This window comes from Hypanus sabinus, chromosome 4 (genome assembly GCF_030144855.1).
Source record: "Hypanus sabinus isolate sHypSab1 chromosome 4, sHypSab1.hap1, whole genome shotgun sequence".
Taxonomy (NCBI): Eukaryota; Metazoa; Chordata; class Chondrichthyes; order Myliobatiformes; family Dasyatidae; genus Hypanus; species Hypanus sabinus.
The window spans coordinates 58,165,948-58,193,246 of record NC_082709.1 but is presented as its reverse complement, the minus strand read 5'-3'; the positions used below and the strand labels follow the sequence as shown (position 1 = coordinate 58,193,246).

The window sequence follows — 27,299 nt, the reverse complement described above, 5'->3', positions numbered from 1 at the left end:
TCTTCAGCTTTCCAAGCCATAACATCTCAAAACTTCTCACCCTCTTCACTTCTCACTTTCCAAACATCTCCTTATATGGGTCAGTCTTCTTCCTATAAAATACTTTGTGGAGTCATACGTTAAAGATGCTGTCCAATTTGTTGCTGAAGGTGCAGTTGTATCTTGTGCAAGTGTATGTGTTATTGAGGACGTATTTGCAGCGGAGTGGGAAGTGTTTGGCTGAACCATGTTTCCCTTTACAGAAGGGGAAGCCATTCATCCTTGCAGTGGATGTGGGTTGTGGTTCTGGCCAGAGTTCCAGGGGACTAGCTCCTTTCTTTGACACCGTGGTTGGAGTTGACGTGAGCGAGGCTCAGATTGAAGAGGCCAAGAAGACATGTGGACTCGATAACGTTTCCTATAGGTAATCGCTTAATATGCGTGTGCTGAAAATTAGTGATATAAACTGAAAAATTTTTTAAGGCCAGTTAGGGTGAAAACGGATATAGAAGTGAAAACTGTAAAATGGGTGCAACCTCTGGGTGTTCAGCTAAAGAATTAATATTCTTGGCCTCATAGACCATGTTGTCAGTACCTCCAGCTGAACTTCGTCTTTTTGTGTGTTTCTCCCTAGCCGTCATTCTGTAGTTTTGTATTGCCATGTGCTCCTGTCCCCGCTCCTGCTCTACTCCGGCCCCCGTATTACTGAGTACGCCATCTCTCATCTGCTTCTCATTATTACCTGTTTTGCTGCCACTTCTGTCTCATTGTGCTCCACCTATCATCTGCCTCTCTGTTTATTGCTCAGTGTATTTCAGTTCTGTGTTTTCACCTGTTTGTTGCCAGATTGTGCCAGTGAATTTTCCTGAGCCTTTCCAGCATTTGTGTCTGTAGTGTGTGTGTGTGTGTGTGTGTGTGTGTGTGTGTGTGTGTGTGTGTGTGTGTGTGTGTGTGTGTGTGTGTGTGTGTGTGTGTGTGTGTGTGTGTGTGTGTGTGGTGTGTGTGTGTTTACTCTGCCTGTTTCCCAATTCTGGTTTTTGGATTTCTCTGGATATTTTGATCTCTGACTAAACTTTGAGCCTGACTTTGTTTGCACCTTGGGATTTGTTACTCAATTTATATCACCGTGTGCACAGTACTGGGTCTGCGATTGGATCTCTGCTCCAGTGTCCTGACACATGTAATGTAAGGGATTAGTGACAGGGTGGGTACAAGAAGAGAGATTATTCATCTTCTCTTTCAACTCCTTCTGGCAAACCTCACCCTTTTGACTCCAAGACTTATCACTCTCTGCTCTTGCATATTTCCTATCTCCTGTCAAGCCTTCAATTACTGCTCTGATGTCAGCTTGCTGCTTGTAAGTGGAGATGAGTTAATAAGCAATTGTTCTTTAGGTTTTTAGAGTTGCTGTAACTTTCTTGTGATTGTTCACGTTTATGTTATTCAGAGATCATTTATTCCAGTAACTGGCTTTAACATGCAGGAGAACAGTTGTCAGAGGAATGTGCCGGATGATGCTTCATATAATCAGCTGCACTCTCGCCCATCTGTACGTTTTGAATGGAGCAGAGGTACTAGTGAAGTGCTGGTAACAGATTGTGGTGGCGGCTGAAAGGCATGTTATGGGCAAGATGCCCACTTTCAGATCATCTTAACTGAAGTGCTGCTTATTGTTCTCACAAAGCTGTTCTCTACAATGCCGCTGGATAAACCCTGGTACGGAGAAGCCTTTCCTCTCCCTCCACCAGTCAGCCTTTCCTGCTCCCTTCTTCCTCCTCCCTCTTGTTACATTCCACCAAAGCACTAGCTTGAGCCAAAGTATGTGAATTAACGTATGGAGAGCTCACTCCCTGTGGTACTGAGAGTGCAAAGTGAACAGACGCAACTCTGTCCCAACTCAGTCGCTGGGAGAACTACTGATGGTTGAGGATCCCTTCATATTACACAGTTGTGGGTTGTGTTATATGTAAGGAATCCATGCATAATAATCGCACTGGTTTAACTGGATCTTCCTGGCCCATTTGGCGGGGTTGGCGTCAATCAATATTGTGTAATATGACACCCACTACCTGCTCTGCATACTTGTGGTGTGACTGCATATGCTATCAGAGTAAACAATTTGTCCAATAGCATAAATTGCACTAAATTAGTGCACTTTCTTCCATCTTGTACGTGAATTGTGAATTATCTTTGCAGAGCCAAAACATTGGAACTATCCAACCTAGTTTGGTAGCCAATTAATTTTTTGCCAATAGATATTTCTTTATATTTGAAATAGAATCAGATCCCTCCCATAGAAGCCAGCGGATCATTGACAATGTTGTATCTCTGTACGTGTGATTGTTTTCCACAGACAGGGTGTGGCGGAGAAGCTAGATTTCCAGGATGCTTCTGTTGACTTGGTCACAGCGGCGGCTGCAGCACATTGGTTTGATGTGGAGACGTTCCTTAAGGAGGTTGACAGGGTTCTGAAGCCAAAGGGCTGCTTGGCTCTCCATAACTACCAACTTCCATTTGCCATGCATTATAACAACTGCTCTGAGCACCTGACTCAGATTGTGGAAGAGGTAAGAGGTCAAATGTCATTGCAACTGAAACAGGCACGTCTTTGTGTCTCTTGAAATTCTCAGAAAGCTTTTACGTTATAGTGGTCAGGTATATTTCTATTGCTTATCAGGGTATGAGTTTTAATCTTAAATTTCCAAACCAACTGTATGTTTACTCTATGCCTTGCGTAACATTTATCTTAGTTTCAACAAGTAAGATTATGTCAATATTGTGATTAGACCAGTAAGGCTGAACATAAGAAGCAGGAGAGGCTGTAAAACAGTTGATCCTTCAAAACTACTTTACCACACAGTAAGATCATGATCCAACATTGGCTTCAACTTTTCTGCTTTGTCCTTAAACTCCTTGAATGAAATAGTTCAGGTGTTTATCAGTCTCTACTATGGACATATTCCAAGTCTCTGTCAACACAGCTCACTGAGTTAGAGAACTCTTATGATCCCCGAGAACAAAATTTCCTCCTCATCTGCATCTGAAATGGGTTACTCTTTATTCTGAAAATATGACTCCCAGTTGTATTTTGCCCCACTTGGGAATAAATCCCCTCAGCACGGTCCTTCAAAATCTTACCTGTCCGCTTTAGCTTTCATTCTAAACTGCAATGATTAAAAGCTCTTCCTCATTAGATTAACTTCTTCACCCCAGTAAATATTTTCTGTACGCACTCTATTGCAAGCTCCGTAAATACGGAGCCCAGAATTGTATGCAGTAGTCCAGTTACGGTCCCACCAGTGCCTTGGAAAGTTGGATCCAAACGTCTCTACTTCATATGCAGTATCTCTCACAGAGCACACACTCTGATTATTTGTTGTATCTGCATTTTAAAGTTCAAAGTAAATTTATGATCAAAATACATATATAATCCCCATATACTAATTTGAAATTCTTTTTAATTTAATTTTGAGATACGGCACAGTAACAGGCCCTTCCTGCCCAATGACACCCATAGGACCAAGTAACCCGTGTGCACCCAGAGGAACACCCAGGGGAGAGAATACGACAGCGGCGGGAATCTAACCTGAATCACTGGCACAGTAAAGTGATGTGTTACCCGCTAAGCCACTGTGCAGCCCCTTCTTGCCAGCATTCACAGTAGATCAGAGATACAAGAGTCATTGAAAACCTACACATAGACTGACAAAAAAAACACAATGTGCAAAAGAGGAAAATTTGTGCAAATACAAATAACAGAACATAAATAATGCTGGGAACATGAGTGGTAGAGTCCTTGAGAGTGAATTGAGATGAGTGACGTGAAGCTGGTTCAGGAGCCAAATGGTTGTAGGATAATAACTGCTCTTGGGCCTGCTGGTATGGGACCTAAGGCTCCTGTACCTCTTTACCACTGGCAACAGAGAGAAGAACCAGGTCTGGATGGTTGGAGTCCTTCATGATAGATGCCACTTTCTTGTTGCGGCACTCCCTGCAGATGTGCTCAAGGGTGGGGAGGGCTGTCAACCACTTGTTGCAGGCTTTTCCATTTGTGGACATACCAGACTCTGATGAACCCTGTCAGGATGCTCTCCACTGTGCATCTATGGAAGTTTGTCAAAGTTTCAGATAACGAGCCGAATCTGCACAAACCTCAAAGGAAGTAGAGGCGCTGTTGTGCTTTCTTTATAATGGCAAGGACTAGGACCTTCACCCGAATCTCTTTTTACCACAATATATCATGACTAATTTCCTTTTTAAAAAGAGATAAAAATATTTTTTGTTCTTTCTTTTCAGAAGGATGATCATGCACTTCCCCATCTTGTGCTCCATTGACCACCTTCTTGACCACTTGCTAAACATACCCCTTTACTAACTCTTTGTAACCTCCTCAAAACTTGTTACACTGACTTTGACACAAGAGATTCTACAGATGCTGGAAAGCCAGAGCAACACACACAAAATGCTGGAGGAACTCAGCAGGTCAGGCAGCATCTATGGAGTGGAATAAACAGTTAATGTATCAGGCTAAGTCCCTTCATCAGGACCCATTTTTAAACTTTAGAAAACCTGAGTTACAGAAAATTCACCAGCTTGATACAAATCATTAAGATTGATTGTAAATATTTGAGGTACTTGCACTGACCTCTGGGACTTCCCATTAATTACTGATCCAAAAATCACACATTAATTCTAACTGTGCTTTTCATTAGTTATCTGTGCCAGTATTTTACCCCAACCCCATGCTCTCTTACCTTGTGCAAATACCTTTTATGGGCCTCGTTATTGAACACCTTTTGGAAACTCAATACACTACATGTATTGTTTTCCCTTAGCTATCTTGTTTATGTTACTTCTATGTACAAAGAACTCAAGCAAATATGGCAAACATCGTTTCCCTGTCATGAAATCACGTTAATTTTGCTTGATTGTTTTATAAGTGTCCTGCTCTGACCTCCTTAATCAAGGTTTCTGGCAATTTTCCTGTATTTTCATCTTCGAGTATGTTTCACACAGATTTCAAACTAATGTTACTGGTCTGAGTTTTCCATTATCCTCTTCACGCTGGACTGTTGAGCTGAAAATCATTTTTGATGATATCTGTAGACAAAAGGACAAATGCTAATTTTCATTTTGTCCACAGATTGTTCCCAGTTTATAAACACCCGACCTTTGGACACCTCTACATACAAACAAGCTCCCATGATATTATTAAATTCAACTCACTGGCATACAGTATGTTCACCACTATGAATGACAGAACTTGTTTCCCCTCCCTCCCTCCATTTATTCATTGTTCTTCCTTATTGGATGTGCTATTCATTACAATACTGTGATGGTTACTGTAATCAGTGATTTTTCAGAACCAAGTTTTAATATCATCAACATAGGTGGTGAAATTTTAACTTTACAGCAGCAGTACAATACAATACATGACAAATATAGAGGGAAAAAACTGAATTACTGGTTTGTATTTTTGTGTAGTTTTGTACTGGATTTTTGTATATTTTCAGACTCTAGGATAAAATGGACTAGTGGCTACTTGTACAAATGGAATCTATTCATAACTTGGGTAGGCTCTGTCTTTTAGAAATTCACTGAACATATGGCCTTTCTGTCAAACTAGTGAACAGACTTTGTTTTGTTTAAACTAAGTCCCAGAAATGCTTCAGTCACAATTTTGCTACAGGGCTTGAAAATATAGGATATGCTTTTTTGTTGCCAACATTCAATGTAGTTATTAGTTTAACAATTGTTATTGACTAATACAGTGCATAATTTTTCTCATCAATTATTTGCAGCTGTTTGAGAGATTTGAGCCCTACAAGAGTGAAAGAACACAGATGTCTTGGAATAAATACAAAGAAATATTTGAAGCTATTACATTCTTAGACAAAGAAAGGTTAGACCAGATAATATTGAAAATTTCTTGAACTGTCTTTAAAAACTCAATGTAGGAATCCTGCCAATATTTGTAAATGGCAAAACAGTCACTTTAAGATAATAACCCCTCCCCCTTCAGGACTAACCCACTAGAGGAAGAAACTTCATTAAGTTCTCTTTCATTCTATTTAATAATGTTCAGCATTTTAACTAAAAAAAAAATGAAAACAAAGCAGAAAGCTATAGTAACAGACACAAAATGTTCGAGGAACTTGCAGAACAGGCAGCATTTGTGGAAGGGAATAACCAGTCAGTGTTTCGGTTGAGACCCTTCATGAGGGCTGGAAAGTCGGGGGGGGGTGGAGATTACAAAAAGGAATGATGATGGAAGAGGAGTACAAGCTGGCAGATGATGGTGAAGCCAGTTGAGGGAAGATAATGAGTGGGTGGGGGAGGGGATGAAATAAGAAGCCGGGAAGAGAGAACAGAAAGCTTTTGGCCATTTTGTTTAGCATGATCAAATACTCGATTTCTATTGTTCTTAAGGCCAGAGTCAGTATGGCTCTCTGAAAATCATGCTTGTCAAATCCCTAGAGATTTATGAGGATGTAACATATAGAGTGGTGATGCACTATCAATAACTCTGAGACAGGAGGCGAGATATCGGCTTTTATTGACTGGAAGAAACAACAAGCAGTAGTTGACCACCATGCTACATCCTGGAGACTGAGGGCAGGGCTCAGGCCCCAATCGCCTTTATACCAGGGTCTGTGGGAGGAGCCACGGTCAGTGGGAGGAGCCACAGGAGCAGTCAGCAGTGGGGCGTGTCCAGACAGGTATATGCAGTTCACCACAAGTGGATAACAGAATCCAAAGTAATTACAGTGCCTACAAAAAGTATTTACCCCTCTTGAAAGTTTTCATGTTTTAAAACATGGAATCACAGTGCATTTAATTTGGCTTTTTTTGGCACTGATCAACAAAAACGCTTGGGGTCATTGTCTTGCTGGAAAACAAATCTCCCAAGCTGTGGTTCTCTTGCAGATTGCATCAGGTTTTCCTCCAGGATTTCTGTATTTTGCTTCGTTCCTTTACCCTCTACCTTCACCAGGCCTTCCAGGGCCTGGTAAATGAGCATCCCCACAGCACGATGCAGCCACCACCATGGTTCAGGGAAGGGATGATGTGCCGTGTCTGGCTTATGCCAAAGTCAGCATTTAGACTGATGGTCAAGATGCTCAATTTTGGTTTCATCAGACCGTAGAACCTTCTTCCAGCTGACGTCAGAGTCTCCCACTTGCCTTCTGGCAAAATGTAGCAGACATTTCATGAGAGTTTTTTTTCCCAGCAGTGGTTTTCTCTTTGCCACTTCCCCATAAAGCTGTGACTGGTGAAGCACCTGGGCAACAGTTTTGTATGCGCAGTCTCTCCCATCTCAGCCACTGAAGCTTGTAACTCCTCCAGAGTTTTTCATAGGTCTCTTGGTGGCCTCCCTCACTATTCCCCTTCTTGCATGGTCACTCAGTTTTTGAGGATTGCCTGCTTTAGACAAATTCACGACTGTGCCATATTCTTTCCATTTCTAAATGATTGACTTAACTGTATTCCAAGGGATATTCAGTGACTTGGAAATGTTCTTGTATCCATCTCCTGACTTGTGCTTTTCAATAACCTTTTCACGGAGTTGCCTGGAGTGTTCTTTTGTCTTCATTGTGTGGTTTTTGCCAGGATACTGACTCACCAGCAGTTGGACCTTCCAGATACAGGTGTATTTTACTACAATCGAAACACCTTGACTGCACACAGGTGATCTCCATTTAACTAATTATATGACTTCTAATACCAATTGATGATGTGGTGTGTCATATTAAAGGGGGTGAATATTTGTGCAATGATTTAGTGTTTTATATTTGTAATTAATTTAGATAACTTTCACTTTGACACAAAAGAGTCTTTTACTGTTTATCAGCATCAAAAAGCCAAATTAAATCCATTGATTCAATGTTGTAAAACAATAAAACATGAAAATTTCCGGGGGGGGGGGGGGGGTTTGAATACTTTATATAGGCACTGTGTATTTCCAGACTTAATTTTCCTTTGGAATCAAAAAAGTATCTATTTGGTACAGTGCTACATATATGATAACTGCACAAGGTAGGACACAGGATTGTGAGTATTAGATTAGATTCAACTTTATTGTCGTTGTGCTGAGTACAGATACAAAGCCAAATGAAATGCAGTTAGCATCTAACCAGAAATGCAAAGAATAGTGTTATTTACAAAATAGCTGCAAATAAAAAGTGCTACAGCACACAAATATAGAAGTACTGAGACAGTACAACATGGGTGCAATACTGCTTAGCGCTGTGATGTGAGGTTCAGCAGGGTCACAGCCTCAGGGAAGAAGCTCTTCCTGAGCCTGCTGGTGTGGGAGCGGAGGCTCCTGTAGCACCTACGGGATGGGAGGAGAGTAAAAAGTCCATGGTTAGGGTGAGATGCATTCTTGATAATGCTTTTCACCCTGCCCAGGCAGTGTTTATGGTAGATGTTCTCAATGGTGGGCAATTGGGTATAGATAATCTGCTGGGCAGTTTTCACCACCCGCTGGAGTGCTTTGTGGTCCGATACGGGACAATTGTCACCCCACACTGAGATGCAGTTGGTGAGTATGCTCTCAATGGTACAGCGGTAAAAGTCAGTCAGTATCCTGGGACAGAGGTGAGCTTTTTTGATGCTCCACAGGAAATAAAGGTGCTGTTGTGCCTCTTTGATCAGGATGGAGGAGTTCAGGGACCAGGTGAGATCCTTGGAAATGTGGACACCAGGGAATTTGAAGCTTGAAAAACACTCCACTGATGTACACTCCGTTGATGTAGATGGGGACGTGAGTGTGACATGAATAGGGATTGTTCAACTTACAGAAAATCAATGGCCAATTTAAATGAGTCAATTAGTAAATCACAAACACAGGAAATTTTGAAGTTGCTGGAATTCTTGAGCAATACATACAAAGTGCTGGAGCAACTCAGGTCAAGCAGCATCTATGGAGGGAAATGTACAATCAATGTTTCGGGCAGAGACCCTTTCATCAAGACCTAATCAGGAGTCAATTAGCAATGTTTTGGGGGGGAGAGTGGTACCACAGTGATCAGTGCTGGGACTTTAGCTATTAACAGTCTATATTGATACCATAAAGGAAAGAACTGAGAGCACCTGGGCCAAGTTCACTGAAGATGCAAAGGGAGGTGTGAGGAGGACAGAGTCAGCAAAGAGATTTATTTGGATTGAGTGAATGGGGAAGAAGTTTGGCATATGGAATATCATGTGGGGAAAATTAGGATTATCCACTTTAGAGGGAGAAGTAAGCAAGCAAGTTATTATTTAAAGGGAATGAGTGTGCAAAATGTTGCCGTACGAAGGAACCTGATGATCCTTGTATTTGAATCAGAGGGATGAAGGGGAAAAATGAAATTAAGGAGAGATTAGCTTCATTTGCTGCATATGTATCGAAAGATACAGCGAAATGTGTCATCACATCAAATCAAATCAGTGAGGACTGTGCTGGGCAGCCCCCAAGAGCTGCCAGGCTTCTGCACCGACATAGCATGTGCACAACTCACTAATGCCGACCTGCGTGTCTTTGGAAATCGAAGCACCTGGAGAAAACTCAAGTGGTCACGGGGAGAACAGGCAAACTCCTTACAGACAGCAATGGGAATTGAACCCTGACTTTACAACTGGCACGCTGTAAAGAGCTGTGTTTAGCCAGTATGCTACCTTGCCACCCCTGTGTATGAGATACAAGCAGTAAACAGTTCAGATGGGTCTTTACTGGAATAATCATTCCCGGAGGTAGCAATTGATACTTTATTCACTATACACAGGCTTTGCTTAAATCAGAATCCCGGTACTGAGGCAGGTTTGAAGACCCTCCTTTCCTGATACATCATTCTCGGAGTGGACCAGAGGTGGGATGCTATCTCAGAGGATCTTCCGGTTATATTCTAGCTAAGAAGCTGTCCTGCAGAATAATCAAAGATAATTGTGAATAGGATTTGATGAATAACTTTTCAGACTTTATCTGGACTGATGGAAATTGGATTTTAGTCATGAGAAATTTTGCAGATGCTGGAAATCCAGAACAACACGCACAAGATGCTGGAGAAAACTCAGCAGGTCAGGCAGCATATAACCATATAACAATTACAGCACGGAAACAGGCCATCTCGGCCCTTCTAGTCCGTGCCGAACGCTTACTCTCACCTAGTTCCACCTACCTGCACTCAACCCATAACCCTCCATTCATTTCCTGTCCATATACCTATCCAATTTTTTTTTTAAATGACAAAATCAAACTTTCCTCTACCACTTCTACTGGAAGCTCGTTCCACACAGCTACCCCTCAACCTTCTACACTCCAAAGAATAAAGCCCTAACTTGTTCAACCTTTCTCTGTAACTTAGGTGCTGAAACCCAGGTAACATTCTAGTAAATCTCCTCTGTACTCTCTCTATTTTGTTGACATCTTTCCTATAATTTGATGACCAGAACTGTACACAGTACAACAAATTTGGCCTCACCAATGCCTTGTACAATTGGAAGGAAATGAATAAACAGTCGATGTTTCGGTCTGAGATCCTTCATCAGGACTGGGAAAAGAAGTGGGAAGATGATAAAATATAAAGAGTGGGGAAGGGGGATAGCTCAAAGGTGATAGGTGAAATCAGGTGGATAGGAAAGGTAAAGGGCTAGAAGGGAAGGAAGCTAATAGGAGAGCAGAGTGGACCATAGGAGGTTGGGGAGGGGTAGGGGACCCAGAGGGAGGTAATAGGCAGGTGAGAAGAGGTAAGAGGCCAGAGTGAGATACAAGAGGGGAGGGAATTGTACTAACTTTTTCTAACCAGAAGGAGAAATCGATATTCATCCCATCAGGTTGGAGACTAAGGTGCTGCTCTTCCACTGTAAGGATGGGCTCATCTTGGCACGTGTCAGAACAAGTCTGGGAACTGGAATTAATATGTTTAACTGCTGGTAAGCTCCACTTCTGGCAGATGGAGCGGAGGTGCTCAACGGAACGGTCCTCAATTTACGACAGACCTCACCAGTGTAGAGGAGGGCACATCTGATGCATTGGACACAATAGACGACTCCAGCAGGTTCACAGGTGAAGTGTTGCCTCAACCTGGAAGGACAGTTTAGGGCCCCTGAATGGAGGTGAGGGAGGAGGTGACTGGACAGGTGTAGTATCTAGGCTGCTTGCAGGGATGTGCCAGGAGAGTGATTAGTGCAGAGGGGTGAGTGAACAAGGGAATCACAGAGGGAGCAATCCCTGTGGAAAGACCATAAGATATAGGAGCAGAAATAAGCCATCTGGCCCATTGAATCTGCTCTGCCATTTCATCATGGCTGATCCAATTTTCCTCTCAGCTCCAATCTCCTGCCTTCTCCCTGTATTCCTTCACGCCCTGACCAATCAAGAATCGATCAACCTCTGCCTTAAATATACATAAAGACTTGGCCTCCACAGCTGCCTGTGGCAAAGAATTCCACAGATTCACCATTCACTGGATAACAAAATTCCTCCTCATCTCCATTCTAAAAGGACGCCCCTCTATGCCGAGGCTATAATCCCCTGGTCTTAGATTTCCCCACTATAGGAAACATCCTCTCCACCTCCATTCTATCAAGGCCTTTCACCTTTTGATAACTTTCAATGAAGTAACCCCTCATTCTTCTGAATTCTAGTGAATACAGGCCCAGAGTCATCAAACGCTCTTCATTTGACAAGCTGTTCAATCCTGGAATTATTTTTGTGAACCCCCTTTGAACCCTCTCCAATTTCAGCACATCTCTTCTAAAATAAGAGGCCCAAAACTGCTCACGACACTCCATTGCTTTATAAAGTCTCAACATTACATCCCTGCTTTTATATTCTAATCCTCTTGAAATGAATGCTAACATCACATTTGCCTTCCTCAACACAGACTCAACCTGCAAAATTAACCTTTAAGGAATCCTGCACAAGGACTCCCAGGTCCCTTTGTGCCTCAGTTTTTGTAGTTTCTCTCCATTTAGAAAATGGTCTACCTTTCATTTCTTCTACCAAAGTGCATGACCATACACCTCCTGACACTGTATTCCATCTGCCATTTCTTTGCTCATTCTCCTAATCGGTCTAAGCCCTTCTGTGGCCTGCCTAGTTCATCAAAACTACCTGCCCCACCACCTGTCTTCATATCTGAAAACTTTGCAACAAAGCCATCGATTCCATCATCCACAACATTAACATATAATGTAAAAAGAATCAGCCCCAACACAGACCCCTGTGGAACACCACTAGTCACCAGCAGCCAGACAGGAAAGGTGATAGGTGAAAACTCCCATTATTCCCGCTCTTTCTCTCCTGCCAATCAGCCACTGCTTTATCCTTGACAGCATCTTTCCTCTAATACCACAGGCTCATAGCTTGTTAAGCAGTCTTGTGTGGTGCCTTGTCAAAGGCCTTCTGAAAATCCAAACACAACATCAACTGATTCTCCTTTTTCTATCCCACTCGTTATTTCTTCAAAGAATTCCAACAGATTTGTCAGGCAAGATTTTCCCATGAGGAAACCACGCTGACTACTGCCTATTTTATCATTTGCTTCCAAGTAACCTGAGATCTCATACTTAATAACTCTCTCCAACATCTTCCCAACCACTGAGGTCAGATTAACTGGCCTATAGTTTCCTTTGTTCCACCTGTCTCTTGAAGAGTGGAATGACATTTACAATTTTCCAGTCTTCCAGTCTAGTGATTCTAGAAAGATCATTACTAGTGCCTCCACAATCTATTCAGCCACCTCTTTCAGAACCCTGGTGAAACTCTTTCATCTGATCCAGGTGAAATCTGTCTTCTCTCTAGTAATGGTAACTTCACATACTTCATGACCCCAACACCTGGAATTTCCACCAAACTGCTAGTGTCCTCCACAGTGAAGACTGATGCAAAATACTTATTTAGTTTGTCCACCATTCCCTTGTTCACCATTACTAAAACTCCAGCATCGTTTACCAGCAGTCTAATGTTCATCCTCACCTCTCTTTAACACCCAATGTATCTGAAGAAACTTTTGGTAACCTCTTTAATATTATTTGCTAGTTTTCATCTTTACCTTTTTAAAGACTTTAGTTGCCTGCTGTGTGTTTTTTAAAGCTTCCCAGTTCTCTAACTTCTCACTAATTTTTACTCTAATATATGCCCTCTTTTTGGTTTATGTTGTCTTTGACTTCTCTTGTCAGCCACAGTTGTGTCATCTTGTCTTTATAATACTACTTCCTCTTTGGGATGTATATACCCTGTGCCTTCCAAACTGTTTGCAGAAATTCCAGCCATTGCTGCTCTGAAGTCATCCCTGCCAGTGTTCCCTTCCAATGAATTCTGGCCCACTGCTCTCTTGTGCCTCTCTAATTCCCTTTACTCCACTGTAATACTGATACAGCTGACTTTAACTTCTCCTTTTTGAATATCATGGTGAAGTCGATCATATGATCATCTAACCTTAAGGGTTCTTTTACCTTAAGCTCTTTAATCAATTCTGGTTCATTGCACAACACCTGATCCAGAATAGCTGATCCCCCTACAACCACAAGCTAGGCATTCTAGAAATTCGCCCTGCTGGAGTCCAGCACCAAACTGATTTTCCCAATCTACCAGCATATTGAAATCTCAATGACTTGTCCTTGTGGCATGGATTTTCTAACTTCTGTTGTAATATTTGTCAACCACATTGTTACTACTGTTTGGGGGTCTGTATACACCTCCCATCAGGGTCTTTTTACCCTTGCAATTCCTTAGCTCCATCCACAATGATTCAACACTTTCTGACCCTATGTCCCCTCTTTCTAAAGATTTGATTTTACCTTTCACTAGTACAGCAATGCCACTCTCTCTGCCTTCTTGTCTGTCCGTTTGATACAATGTGTATCCTTGGACATTAAGCTCCCAGCTACAATCTTCTTTCAGCCATGATTCAGTGATGCCCACCTGCCAATCTGCAATTGTGCTAGATACCTCAATCCGTGTACTGTGCACATTCAAATACAACACATTCAGTCCTTTATTCACCCATTTGATTTTATCCACCTTCTACACTGCAACTCATCCTGTTGACTGCAATGTTGTCCTATCAACAGATTCTCCTCACTGTGCATTGCCTCAGTTTGTAAACGAGCTACCTCATCAACATTATCATCTGCCTTTCCTATGATACTTCTTGCATTGAAATATACGCAGTTCAGGATGCTAGTTGTACCATGCTCAATTCTGTCTGTTGTCTTACCAACATCTGCATGCTATTTTGGCACAGGAAGCATGGAGATGCTGTGCAGGCTACCCCCTGCAAATCCTTGACCTGTGTTAGCCATTGACAAAAACAATGCATTTCTTGTCTGTTTCAATGCACATGTGACAAATACTACTAATCTTTAATCTTTTTAAGTATTCTATATCAGTGAGACCCAATGTACATCGGCAGACCAGTTCGCCGAGCATCTACGCTCCATCCACCAGAAGCGGGATCTCCCAGTGGCCATCCCTTTTAATTCCACTTCCCATTCCCATTCCAATATGTCAATCCACATCCTCCTCTACTGTTGTGATGAGGCCACCCTCAGGTTGTAGGAACAACACTTTATATTCATCTGAGTAGCCTTTAAACTGATGGCATGAACATCGATATCTCAAACTTCTGATAATGCCCCTGCCTTCACCATTCCCCATCCCCTTTTCTCTCTTTCACTTTACCTCCTTACCCACCCATCACCTCTCTCTGGTGTTCCTCCCCACTTTTTTCTTCCTTAGCCTTCCGTCCTCTCCTATCAGACACCACCACCACCAACTCCCCCCCCCCCTTCTCCAGCCCTGTATCTCTTTCACCAATCAACTTCCCAGCTCTGTACTTCATCCCTCTCCCTCCCAATTTCACCTATCGCCTTGTTTTTCTTTCCCCTCCCCCACCTTTTAAACTATTCCTCAGCTTTTTTTCTCTAGTCCTGCTCAAGGGTTTCGGCCCAAAACATCAACTGTACTATTTTCCATAGATGCTGCCTGTCCTGCAGAGTTCCTCCAGCGTTTTGTGTGACTTGGTTGTAATAAAATAACAGCTTAAAGGTTATTGAAGGCAACAGAGGAAATTTTAAGTGAAAGCGGGTAGGTGGGAATAGGATTAGGAGATGGTTACTGTGTGTGAGTAAGTTGTTTTTATTAAGAAGCTCTTTATTCCACTAGACCCAGAAGAAATCTGAAGTCATAAATTTCAAAATTAAGTATGTTAAAAGAGAGCTCTTAACTATGTATGTAATATCAGAACAATTGTAGAAGACAATGAAACTGAAGGAAGAATTTGATTAGATGGGGAAATGAGCTAAGACATGGCAGCACACACAAAATGCTGGTGGAAGACAGCAGGCCAGGCAGCATCTACTGGAAGAAGTACTGTCGACATTTCGGGCATTTTGTATGTGTTGTTTGAATTTCCAGCATCTGCAGATTTCCTTGTGTTTGCTAAGACATGGCAGATTGGATTCAATCTCATTAAAGGTAATGTATTTTCATTAACTAAATAGCAAACATAAACTTAAGGTTAGTTTGATCAAGCCAAAGTACTTGGAAAACAGTTTCACCAGATATTAAAAGTAAGATCTCATTACTAATACTTTAAAAAGAAAACATTTTGTTTAGTGAAAACTAATACATGTTATAAAAATTTAACTTTCATTTCTGTGCAGATTCTATCTAGCTTGCTGGGCTTTTGCATTTTCTGGTTTTGTATTTGAACTGCTTTTCCTTTTTTTGTGCCTCCAGAGTTGACAATATTCTAATCAAGCACCGAGTATCTATCTCATGGATTATGGGTTTTATTAAATCCTTATCTAGTTACCAAACGTTCCTGAAGAAAGATCCAGAAGCAGCTAAATCTTTACTTGAAATAACAGAGCAAAGGTAAGAATCATCATCAATGTGAGAAGTTAGTTGATCAATTAGTTAATGCTCAAATCTGGGGTTGATTGAAAGTTGAGTAAAAGCAACAAACAATCTGGAATGAGCTACGCTGTGACTTATTTAGAGTAAAAGTGGATTTCTTTAGCAGAATAGCATGGTGTTCCAGCCAGTCACTCCTCATATACTTAATTACTTGTGGATCAATCGAGGAAAGCTAGTGTGGTATCTAAAAGGCAAATCATTTTTATTGAGTTGAACTGACTGTTTTTGGTGAGATAATGTTGCAGATTGGAAAGGAGGTGAAGGCCTTGGAGAGACAACAGAAGAAAGTTACTAGAATGGTATCAGGATTCCAGCATTACTGACAAAGCCAGATTCTAACCACATCCATTGACAGAAGAATCATCTTCATGTGGTCTTGGATCACCTGGACCATACTAATTCTTACATCAGGTTGCTGTTTATTGACTACAGCTCAGCATTTAACACAATCATTCTTACAGTTCTAATCAAAAAGCTCTGAAACCTGGGCCTCTGTACCTTCCTCTGCAACTAGTTCTTCGACTTTCTCACTGTCTGACCACAGTCTGTGCAGATTGGAAATAACATTTCCACTTTGCTGATAATCAACCCTGGCACATCTCAAGGATGTGTACTTAATGTGTACTTAGCCCGTTGCTCTACTGTCTCTACACCCATGACTGTGGTTGGGCTCAGCTCAAGTGCCACTTTTAAATTTACTGACAACACAACTATTGTTGGCAGAATTTCAGATGGTGACAGGAAGGCGTACAGGAGTGAGATAGATCAGCTGGTTGAGAGGTGATACAGCAACAATGTTGCACTTGACATTATTAGTAAGACCAAAGAACTGAATGTGGACTTTTGAAAGCATGAGACAAGGGAACACAAACCAATCTTCATAGAGGGATCAGAAGTGGAAAGGGTGAGCAATTTCAAGTTCCTGTGTGTCAACATCTCTGAGAATCTATCCTGGGCTCCACATATCGATGCAGTCACAAAGAAGGCACGACAATGGCTATATTCCATGAGGAGTTTGAGGAGATTTGGTACATCACCAAAGACACTGGTGAACTTGTATAGATGTACCATGGACAGCATTCTAGCTGGCTGCATCACTGTCTGATATGGGGAGTGGTACTGCACAGGACTGAAATAAGCTGTGGGAAACTCAGCCAGCTCCGTCATGGGCACTAGCCTCCCCTGCATCAAGGGCATCTTCAAAAGGAGATGCCTCAAAAAGGTGGCATCCATCATTTAGGACTCCCTTCACCAGGACATGCCCCCTTCTTATGGTTACCATCAGGAGCTGCAGGCACACATATTCAATGATTCAGGAACAGTTTCTCCTCTGAAATCAGATTTCCAAATGGACGTTGAACCCATGAACACTACCTCACCACTTTTTTCTTTTTTTGCAAAAAAAATTATTTACTTATACTGCACTTACTGTAATTTAGTTTTTATTATTATGTATTGCAAAGTACTGCTGGCACATAACAACAAATTTCACAACATATGCCAGTGATATTAAACCTGATTCTGAGGATGCCAGAATAAGGTGTCAGGCAAGGTTGGCATGATCTACAATGCTCTGTCTGAAAGCATGATGTGTCTTTCAAACAGAATTTGATGTACTTGATGGGAATAAAATTTCAAGTCAACAAAGAAAGAGAGGAGAAAGGGAACAAACAGTATGTCCCAAATGGCCACCTTCTCTACTTTAAGGATTTCATAATACTATGCCCAGGGTTATTGTCCACTGAAGTCAATCGCCAGGGGAACCACAACAGAGTTATTGAATCTTACTGAAATCAGAAGCAAATGTTACACGATGCCTCTGCTGACATTTCTTTATCAAGGACTTTTCACTGCCTGGTGTGACTGTAATCAAAGTCACAGGAGGGATACTGAAGCTGGTGATATAGAAAGTCTTTATTCATCACAACAAGCAGGCATTCTCATGGAGACTCTCAACAGAGGTTTACAACCCAAAAGTACATCCCATTTTCCCTTAAGATCAAAGGTAACAGCAGGTGCTTCAATACAATCTCAATAGTTACAATATTTTATGCTTCATTATTTTGCATTGACAATGCTACCTTTATATTACATCTGTACAGTGGGGAAACACCTCTGGATGCTTAAACACCCTAGTCACTAAGTAATTCACACAGATAGTCTAAAAACTTCTGAAGGCAAAGAGCCAGACACCTACAATCAGTGTTATCAGGGCTGCCTCTGAGTACACAAAAAACTATTGATTGCCTCTACCTGTGACCATGTTTGATATGTTAAGTGTCAACATCAGTCTGGTCTGCCAGCTTGAACTCAAGTCACAATGGTGCAAATAAGGTAGCCCATGTTGCCTGGTTTGATGCAGGCCAATTAACACAACCCCATTGTCTTAATATTTGACTCATGCATGTACAAATATACCATGGTCACTTTTTTGTAAACCATCTCTCTCAGTCTGTGGGCTTGTAACTTCAGTTTGTTGCTTGCAATTTACAATAAAATGTGAAGACTGGTTCTTGCTTGATTGAATTAATATCTGCTATATTCATTTTAACTCCAGAATATTCCCTAAAGTGCCTTCCTTCCCTTTTCACAATATAAAAATCGATTAAAGCTCACTGAGAAAGCCATCTACCTAAAATAAGTCCACCCTTGCAGGCCTGATGAAATATTGCCACAAACATTCAAACTCAGTTACCCCTTTTATTATAAAAGGTTTGAATAATGGGAATTTATGCTACAAATCCACAGGGCTTCAGTGAAACCAGACCTGGGGCTTCTATCTGTTTTCTTTTTTTTGTAATTTATTTTTTATTGAAGTTCATCATCAAATATTTCCATAAGATGTACTTCAGATATTGTACATATATATCATATAGTCATGTTTGCCACAAATCTCCACATAATATCTATCTGAGGTACACACTTATAGAAAAGAGAGGAAAGAAAGAACAAACAAAAGGAGAAAACTATGTACAAGTAGGGAGTCATCTTTTTTTTTAACAACATATTCATTGATTTGTGAGAATAAAATCAGGCCTATGAGGTGTTATGTAGTTAAACCATTTTTCCCAGAATGAATCAAATTGTTCCAACTTATGATTAACAGATGCTGTTAACTTCTCCATTTTGTAAACGTCCATTGTAATTTCCATCCTACATTTAAAGTTGGGCTCTCCTGTGATAACCATCTCTTGTAAGAGTCTTTTTAACAGCCTCCAGCAGTATATTCATTAAATATTTATCTCTTTTCAACCACTCTTGAGGTATCTACCCAAAATATATGGTCTTACTTTCTAAGGGATTTCACATTTAAAGATGCCTTGTGTATCCCCCTCCAATAGTCTTTGATAACGGGGCATTCCCAGAAAATATGATTTGCATTTTGATTTCCATAATTTCTCCAGCAAACAGGGAGGGGGGGGGTTACTATCATAATGGGATTTCTGAGAGGGTGTAATAAAATATCTTATCAAATTTTTCTATCCGAACTCTCTCCATTTCTGTGAACCGGTACACTTCCATTGATACCTCCATATTGTTGTCCATTCTTCCTCAGATATAATTATCCCTCCTTCCTTCTCCCATTTTGTTTTAATGTATGAAGTTCAATGTGTTTTCAGATTTGACAAACCCTTATACACGCTTGAAATGATTCTACTACCGTTATCTGAATTATATGCTTTTCTAAATAACTCCATCAAACATGTACTTGCCTTGGTTACATTTTTAACCGTCCTATTAACATACTGTTGCATCTGTAAATACCAATAAAAGTCTTGTTTTTCTAATAAATGTTTCTCTTTAAGCATTTCAAAACTGAACAGTGTTCCTTCTTTCATTATATTGCAAAGAACTGTTATTCCTTTAGTTGTCCTGTCCTTAAATCTAGCATCCACTTTATTCAAAGTAAAATCCAAGTCAAATGCACACTATTTAAGAATTGCAATATCTCCCTCTAGTTTATATTCTTTTATAATAGTTTTCCATATTTTAAGAGTCCATTTCACCCATGGGTTATCAATAGTATTTATGTACCTTTGCAGGTTGTTATCAGCTAAAATTGCCTGTATGGGGAAGGGAAGTACCCGCTCCTCAATGTTTTTCCATTGAGCGTCATATGATGGGTTACACCAACATATCACAGCTCTCAACTGTGCTGCAAAATAATAATCTCTAAGAGGGGGTAGGCCCCATCCCCCCACTTTTCCTTGGCTAATTGCGAAGTTTTGAGACGAACTCTAGGCCTTTTACCTTGCCATATATATCTTGATAACACGTTGTTCCATTCATTTAATTGATTTTGATTAATTATTGATAAGGTCTGAAAGAGATATAACAGTCTGGGCAGTATATTCATTTTAATAGATTCAATCCTTGAACTGAGACTGAAAAAAAAAGGAATTAGGTTCCATCTTGCTACATCTTAATTTTTTTATATATAGTCTGGTAATTACATTCTGATAATTTTGCAAAATCTTTTGGCATAATGATGCCCAAATATTTGAAAGACAGTTTGCTATGCCCAGGGATATCTACTTTCAATTTCTCTTGGGGGGGGGCTATAGTAATATGAAAGTAATTGGGTTTTATCTATGTTGATCTGGTATTCTGATAATTTACCATATTGTTCAAAGAATTGCATCAATTTAGGTAAAGAGTATGTTGGTTGCCCTAGATAGATCAAAATGTAATCTGCGTAACAGGCCAATTTATGCTCTGTCCCTTTAATAGTAATTCCCCTGATATCTTCATTTTGTCTGATGTATTGAGCTAATGGTTCCAGATATAATGTGAAGAGTAGTGGTGACCATACACAACCCTGTCTCGTGCCCCTTTCTAGGGTAAAACTATTTGATAAATATCCATTGATTTTAATCCTGACAGTAGTGCCTGTATAGTTTTAATAATTGTCAAGGAAACCAAATCTATGTAAAACTCTGTAAAGAAAATTCCAATTTTCTCAGTAAAGAACCGTCTCCAAAGACAGGGAAAAGAATATTCCATTAAATGAGAGAATAAAAAGGAAAGTAAGGAAATCTATAAACAATTCTCTAGGAAATATAAATTACCTCATGGAATAATTGTTGCTATTCTAGATTTGATCTGACAGATTGACCAGCTTAACTTCCTGTGCTGAGTTTATATGCAACAGGAACAAGCTCATAAGTGGAGGAGGCAAAGGGAAAGATTCCACTTGTACCAATTAAACAATAGAATGACACAAATACATCAAATGGAGGTCTGAAGGCCCTTAATTTGATGGGGCATTTGTACCTCTCTAACAGAGCATATGGTTAACACATTTCTGGGGGCAAAATTTGCCACCCCATTGCTCCAACTGCATGAGATGCTGGAAGTGTTTTACCATGTATTCCAATGTGTTCACAAATTACATGATCTGAAACTCATTAGACTTTGATTTCTGTTTTTCAGACTTCTGCAAGCTATGGGAGTTTCTTCCAACGATACTGTGGTGGAAATAACAATGAATTATTTTTGTTTACTGGCCAGCAAACCAGAGTAAGAGCCAAACTGTAGGTTTGCTGTTCTCAGGCCAGTTGTATCAATGACTGCATCAACACTGTTTCCTGACCCATGCGAAGCTCGTCAATTTCATCAACTTCGCCTTCAACTTTCACCCGGCACTCAAATTTACCTGGTCCATTTCCGACACCTCCCTCCCCTTTCTCAATCTCTCTGTCTCTATCATTGGAGACGGCTTACCTAATGATCTTTTATAAACCCACTGACTCTCACAGCTACCTCGACTCTTTTCTTCCCCTTACTTTTTGCTTGTTCATTCAACCCTCCCCACTATCTCCCTCCTGGCACTAATCCTTACAAGTGGAACAAGTAAGGATAAGAATAGGTTGAGTGAACTCAGCCTTTTCTCCTTGGAGCGACAGAGGATGAGAGGTGACCTGACAGAGGTGTATAAGATGATGAGAGGCATGGATCATGTGTATGGTCAGAGGCTTTTTCCCCAGGGCTGAAATGGCTAGCACGAGAGGGCATCATTTTAGGGTGCTTGGAAGTAGGTACAGAGATGTCACGGGTAAGTTTGTTATGCAGTGAGTGGTGACTGCGTGGAATGGGCTGCCAGCGATGGTGGTGGAAGCGGATATGATAGGTCTTTTAAGTGACTCCTGGATAGGTACATGTTTCTTTAAAAAATAGAGGGCTATGGGTAACCCTAGGTAATTTCTAAAGTAAGGACATGTCTGGCACAGCTTTGTGGGCTGAAGGGCCTGTATTGTGCTGAAGGGCTTCTATGTTTCTAAGTGCTACCCCTGCCCCTCACTACCATTCAGGGCCCAGAACATAAACTCTTTGCTCTTTTGCAAATATGCTGCCTGGCCTGCTGAGTTCCTCCAGCATTTTATGTGTGTTGCTTCAATTTTCAACATCTGTAGATTTTCTCTTCTTTGTGATATCAAAGGGACATCCCAGTTCCTTTGAAGATATTTCACAAACAATCCTTGGTAGATCCTGGTGTGAGCACAGACACCATTTATGATACATTTTAAATGGATAAGGGAAGGAATCAAAGTGACACAAGCAGGTAATATTGGATAGGTCACCTGTTACAAATTCCAGCTCGCTCACTTCCCCGTTGCTGAGGAAAAAGGAGTTTCAACTCACCCAGAAGTTAAGATTTTAGTGTGACAGGTACTGCATATTTCTGGCTCTTTACAATGGCTAAGCTTGTCAGTGATTCAAGGGACATTTATAAACAGACATATGTCAGGACTTTCCAATCTGATGGGCTTTTGTTGTAATTTCAGCCAACTACCCACCTTATTACAACTAGTTTCACTGTGCAAGTCTTATACCTTTGGGGTTGATGGGGCCCATTAGGGGCTCTCAGGGCAAGGCTGAATGTACTGGCCTTGACCATCTGCTTTCAGAGCGACTCCCCAAAAATCTCTTTAGATTTACACTGAAGTGGATCCAGAAGGAGCAAGAGATAACTCGGGTCGCAGAGCACATTCTTATTCTTGTTCCCACTTAAAGGTCCAAGTGCAGGCCTGCTGAAGAATAGAACTACTGTTGCCAAATTTAGTTGGACCTGTTCCTGCAGATATTTTTTTTCTTCTCTTCAATTCCACCCCCTCCCCAACAGACGTCATAATCTTTCCCCTCACCTGCGACAAACAAATCAGAATAGAAGATACACATTTTGTTTAATGTTCAGTAATATTTCTCCTGGGTTGCTCACAGAACTGTCTATAACCATATAACAATTACAGCATGGAAACAGGCCATCTCGGCCCTTCTAGTCCATGCCGACGCTTACACTCACCTAGTCCCACTGGCCCGCACTCAGTCCATAACCCTCCATTCCTTTCCTGTCCATGTACCTCTCCAATTTTACTTTAAATGACAATACCGAACCTGCCTCTACCACTTCTACTGGAAGCTCGTTCCACACAGCTACCCATCTCTGAGTAAAGAAATTCCACCTCGTGTTACCCTTAAACTTTTGCCCCCCTCTCAAATCATGTCCTCTTGTCTGAATCTCCCCTACTCTCAATGGAAAAAGCCTATCCACGTCAACTCAATCTATCCCCCTCATAATTTTAAATACCTCCATCAAGTCCCTCCTCAACCTTCTACGCTCCAAAGAATAAAGACCTAACTTATTCAGCCATTCCCTGTAACTTAGGTGCTGAAACTCAGGTAACATTCCAGTAAATCTTCTCTGTACTCCCTCTATTTTGTTGCTATCTTTCCTATAATTCAGTGACCAGAGCTGTACACAATATTTCAAATTCGGCCTTACCAATGCCTTGTACGATTTTAACATTACATCCCAACTCCTATACTCAGTGCTTTGATTTATAAAGGCCAGCATACCGAAAGCTTTCTTCACCACCCTATTCACATGAGATTCCACCTTCAGGGAACTATGCACCATTATTCCTAGATCACTCTGTTCTACAGCATTCTTCAATGCCCTACCATTTACCATGTATGTCCTATTTGGATTATTCCTACCAAAATGTAGCACCTCACACTTATCAGCATTAAACTCCATCTGCCATTGTTCAGCCCACTCTTCTAACTGGCCTAAATCTCTCTGCAAACTTTGAAAACCTACTTCATTATCCACAACACCACCTACCTTAGTATCATCTGCATACTTACTAATCCAATTTACCACCCCATCATCCAGGTCATATATACAGACCCCTGAGGCACACCACCAGTCACCAGCCTCCAACCTGACAAACAGTTATCCACCACTACTCTCTGGCATCTCCCATCTAGCCACTGTTGAATCCATTTTACTACTTCAATATTAATACCTAACGATTGAACCTTCCTAACTAACCTTCCATGTGGAACCTAGTCAAAGGCCTTACTGAAGTCCATATAGACAACATCTACTGCTTTACCCTCGTCAACTTTCCTCATAATCTCTTCAAAAAATTCAATAAGATTTGTCAAACATGACCTTCCATGCACAAATCCATGCTGACTATTCCTAATCAGACCTTGTCTATCCAGATAGTCATATATACCATCTCTAAGAATACTTTCCATTAATTTGCCCACCACTGGCATCAAACTGACAGGCCTATAATTGCTAGGTTTACTCTTAGAACCCTTTTTAAACAATAGAACCACATGAGCAATACGCCGATCCTCCGGCACCATCCCCATTTCTAATGACATTTGAAATATTTCTGTCAGAGCCCACATTTCTACACTAACTTCCCTCAAGGTCCTAGGGAATTTCCTGTCAGGACCCAGACATTTATCCACTTTTATATTCCTTAAAGGCACCAGTACTTCCTCCTCTTTAATCGTCATAGTTTCCTTAACTTCCCTACTTGTTTCCCTTAGCTTACACAATTCAATATCCTTCTTCTTAGTGAATACCGAAGAAAAGAAATTGTTCAAAATCTCCCCCATCTCCTTCGGTTCCACACATAGCTGTCCACTCTGATTCTCTAAGGGACCAATTTTATCCCTCACTATCCTTTTTGCTATTAATATAGCTTAGAAACCCTTTGGATTTACTTTCACCTTACTTGCCAAAGCAAACTCATAACTTCTTTTAGCTTTTCTAATTTCTTTCTTAAGATTCTTTTTACATTCCTCGAGCACCTCATTTACTCCATGCTGCCTATATTTATTGTAAATTTCCCTCTTTTTCTGAACCAAGTTTCCAATATCCCTTTAAAACCATGGCGCTCTCAAACTTTTAAACTTTCCTTTCAACTTAACAGGAACATAAAGATCCTCAAAATTTCACCTTTAAATGACCTCCATTTCTCTAATACATCCTTCCCATCAAACAAATTGTCCCAATCCACTCCTTCTAAATCCTTTTGTATCTCCTCAAAGTTAGCCTTTCTCCAATCAAAAATCTCAACCCTGGGACAAGTCCTATCCTTCTCCATAATTATATTGAAACTGATGGTATTGTGATCACTGGACCCAAAGTGCTGTCCAACACATACCTCCGTCACCTGACCTATCTCATTCCCTAACAGGAGATCCAACACTGCCCCTTCTCTAGTTGGTACCTCTATGTATTGCTGCAAAAAACTATACTACACGCATGTTACAAACTCCAAACCATCCAGCCCTTTTACAGAATGGGCTTCCCAGTCAATGTGTGGAAAACTAAAATCTCCAACAATTACACCCTTGTGCTTACTACAAATATCTGCTATCTCCTTACAAATTTGCTCCTCCAATTCTCGCTCCCCATTAGGTTGTCTATTATACACCCCTGTAAGTGTTACTACACCTTTCCCATTCCTCAATTCCACCCAAATAGTCTCCCTAGATGAGCCCTCTAATCTATTCTGCCAAAGCACCGCTGTAATATTTTCTCAGACAAGCAATGCAACACCTCCTCTTGCCCCTCCGATTCTATCACACCTGAAGCAACAAAATCCAGGAATATTTAGTTGCCAATCACACCCCTCCTGCAACCATGTTTCTCTAATAGCTACAACATCATATTTCCAGGTATCAATCCATGCTCTAAGTTCATCCACCTTTCTTACAATGTTCCTAGCATTAAAATAGATGCATTTATAGGTCTACAAGACCTATAGCTCCTGGTGAGAGATCAAAGTTAAATGTATTATCAAATTACATATGTTATCTGAGATACACTGCATTCTGATTAACTGGGAAACATTGGGACCAGTACATTTTGGCTCAATTAAGTGGCTGCCCCAATTAGAAGTTTCAGAGAAATAGTTAAAAAGGTATATATTTTTTTTAAAAAGGCAAACCACCATTTAACTGAGTAACAAATTATGTATTTAAATTAAATACAGAACAAATTAGAACAATACCAATGTTATTGCAGTACTACAAAACTGTGAATTGGTTCCTAATAGTATCATCCAGTGTATGCTGCCATATTCTTCTGATTGACTGTAAATGAGCAAAATCAGCTCAGACACCTTATATAGATCATGAACTACCTTCATACAATCCTTTAAACAAATGTATCTTCCAAATCTTCATTTTCATTGCAATATTCAAGATTGTTGATACCTTCAAATTCTTCATGGTTCCTGACTTTAAGTAGTGAAGTAGTTTTATTTTCACTCCCGGCCGTTTCTGGCATCTGCAAGACTGAATGCTTGAAACCACAGTGAGCAAAACGGTTCTGAATTGTTTTACTGCTTATTTCTATCAGTGACAAAGAACACTGCTTTTTGAACACAACCACATACAAATTATGCTATTTAAAAACTGTTTGCAAAAGCACACTGCAGTGTCTAATGGCCACGAGTGCACGCAACTAACGCTAATTGTTCAGCAACACTCTCCTGGCCCAATTAAGTCCCAAATAAAGAAATGGATCCCAGCTATTTTCTCAATTTGTTTTTGTTCTTTAAGAGTCGTCTCAAATAAGTATCTGTCCTGATTAACTGATGGCCCAATTAACCAGAATCCACTGTACTATCTTGCGATTCATTTTTATTTATAGAAAAATAAAGAAATACAACAGAATTTACAAACAACTATATTATCTGGTCAAGGCAGCACCAGCAGACAATGATTCCTTGAGTACCACCTTCCAGATTGCAAATCTTTTAAATTATTTCAGTTTTTCTACACCTTCTGCTTGTTGGTGCCAATAACGTACAGTTTGGATCTCGATCAAGGATTCAGCACTGTGCTATGTCCAGAGAGCGGCCTCGTGGAGAAAATCAAAAGACGATGCAGGGTCATGAACGACTCCATCTCAAAGCAGTGAGGAAGACTGAAACATCGAGGTGAAGGTGTTTGGACCCGGTCAGCAAGCATTCCTGACAGACGCCAGCAGGTCAGCGACCGCCCCCAAAGGAGGCCAGAGGGTCGGCAATTGCTCCCAATGGAGGCCACCCTTCGGACCAGCTGTGAGATCTGTGTCATGGAAGGATTGTTCAATGCT

General features: G+C 40.8%; 1 protein-coding gene across 6 annotated transcripts in view; it reads left to right on the top strand.

Annotated features, from left to right (window-relative positions):
• Positions 1-27,006, top strand: part of si:ch211-93g23.2 (uncharacterized protein LOC100005086 homolog) — a 37,845-nt gene extending 10,839 nt beyond the window's left edge. The window contains exons 2-8 of one of the 6 annotated variants that reach the window (XM_059967164.1): positions 243-403; positions 2,333-2,546; positions 5,781-5,881; positions 7,591-7,668; positions 15,707-15,844; positions 21,320-21,406; positions 26,853-27,006. In XM_059967164.1, the coding sequence (XP_059823147.1) occupies positions 243-403; positions 2,333-2,546; positions 5,781-5,881; positions 7,591-7,668; positions 15,707-15,844; positions 21,320-21,406; positions 26,853-27,006 (933 nt within the window). The other 5 variants (XM_059967169.1, XM_059967167.1, XM_059967165.1 and 2 more) reach the window with 5 other exon arrangements.
• The last annotated feature ends 293 nt before the right edge of the window (positions 27,007-27,299 follow it).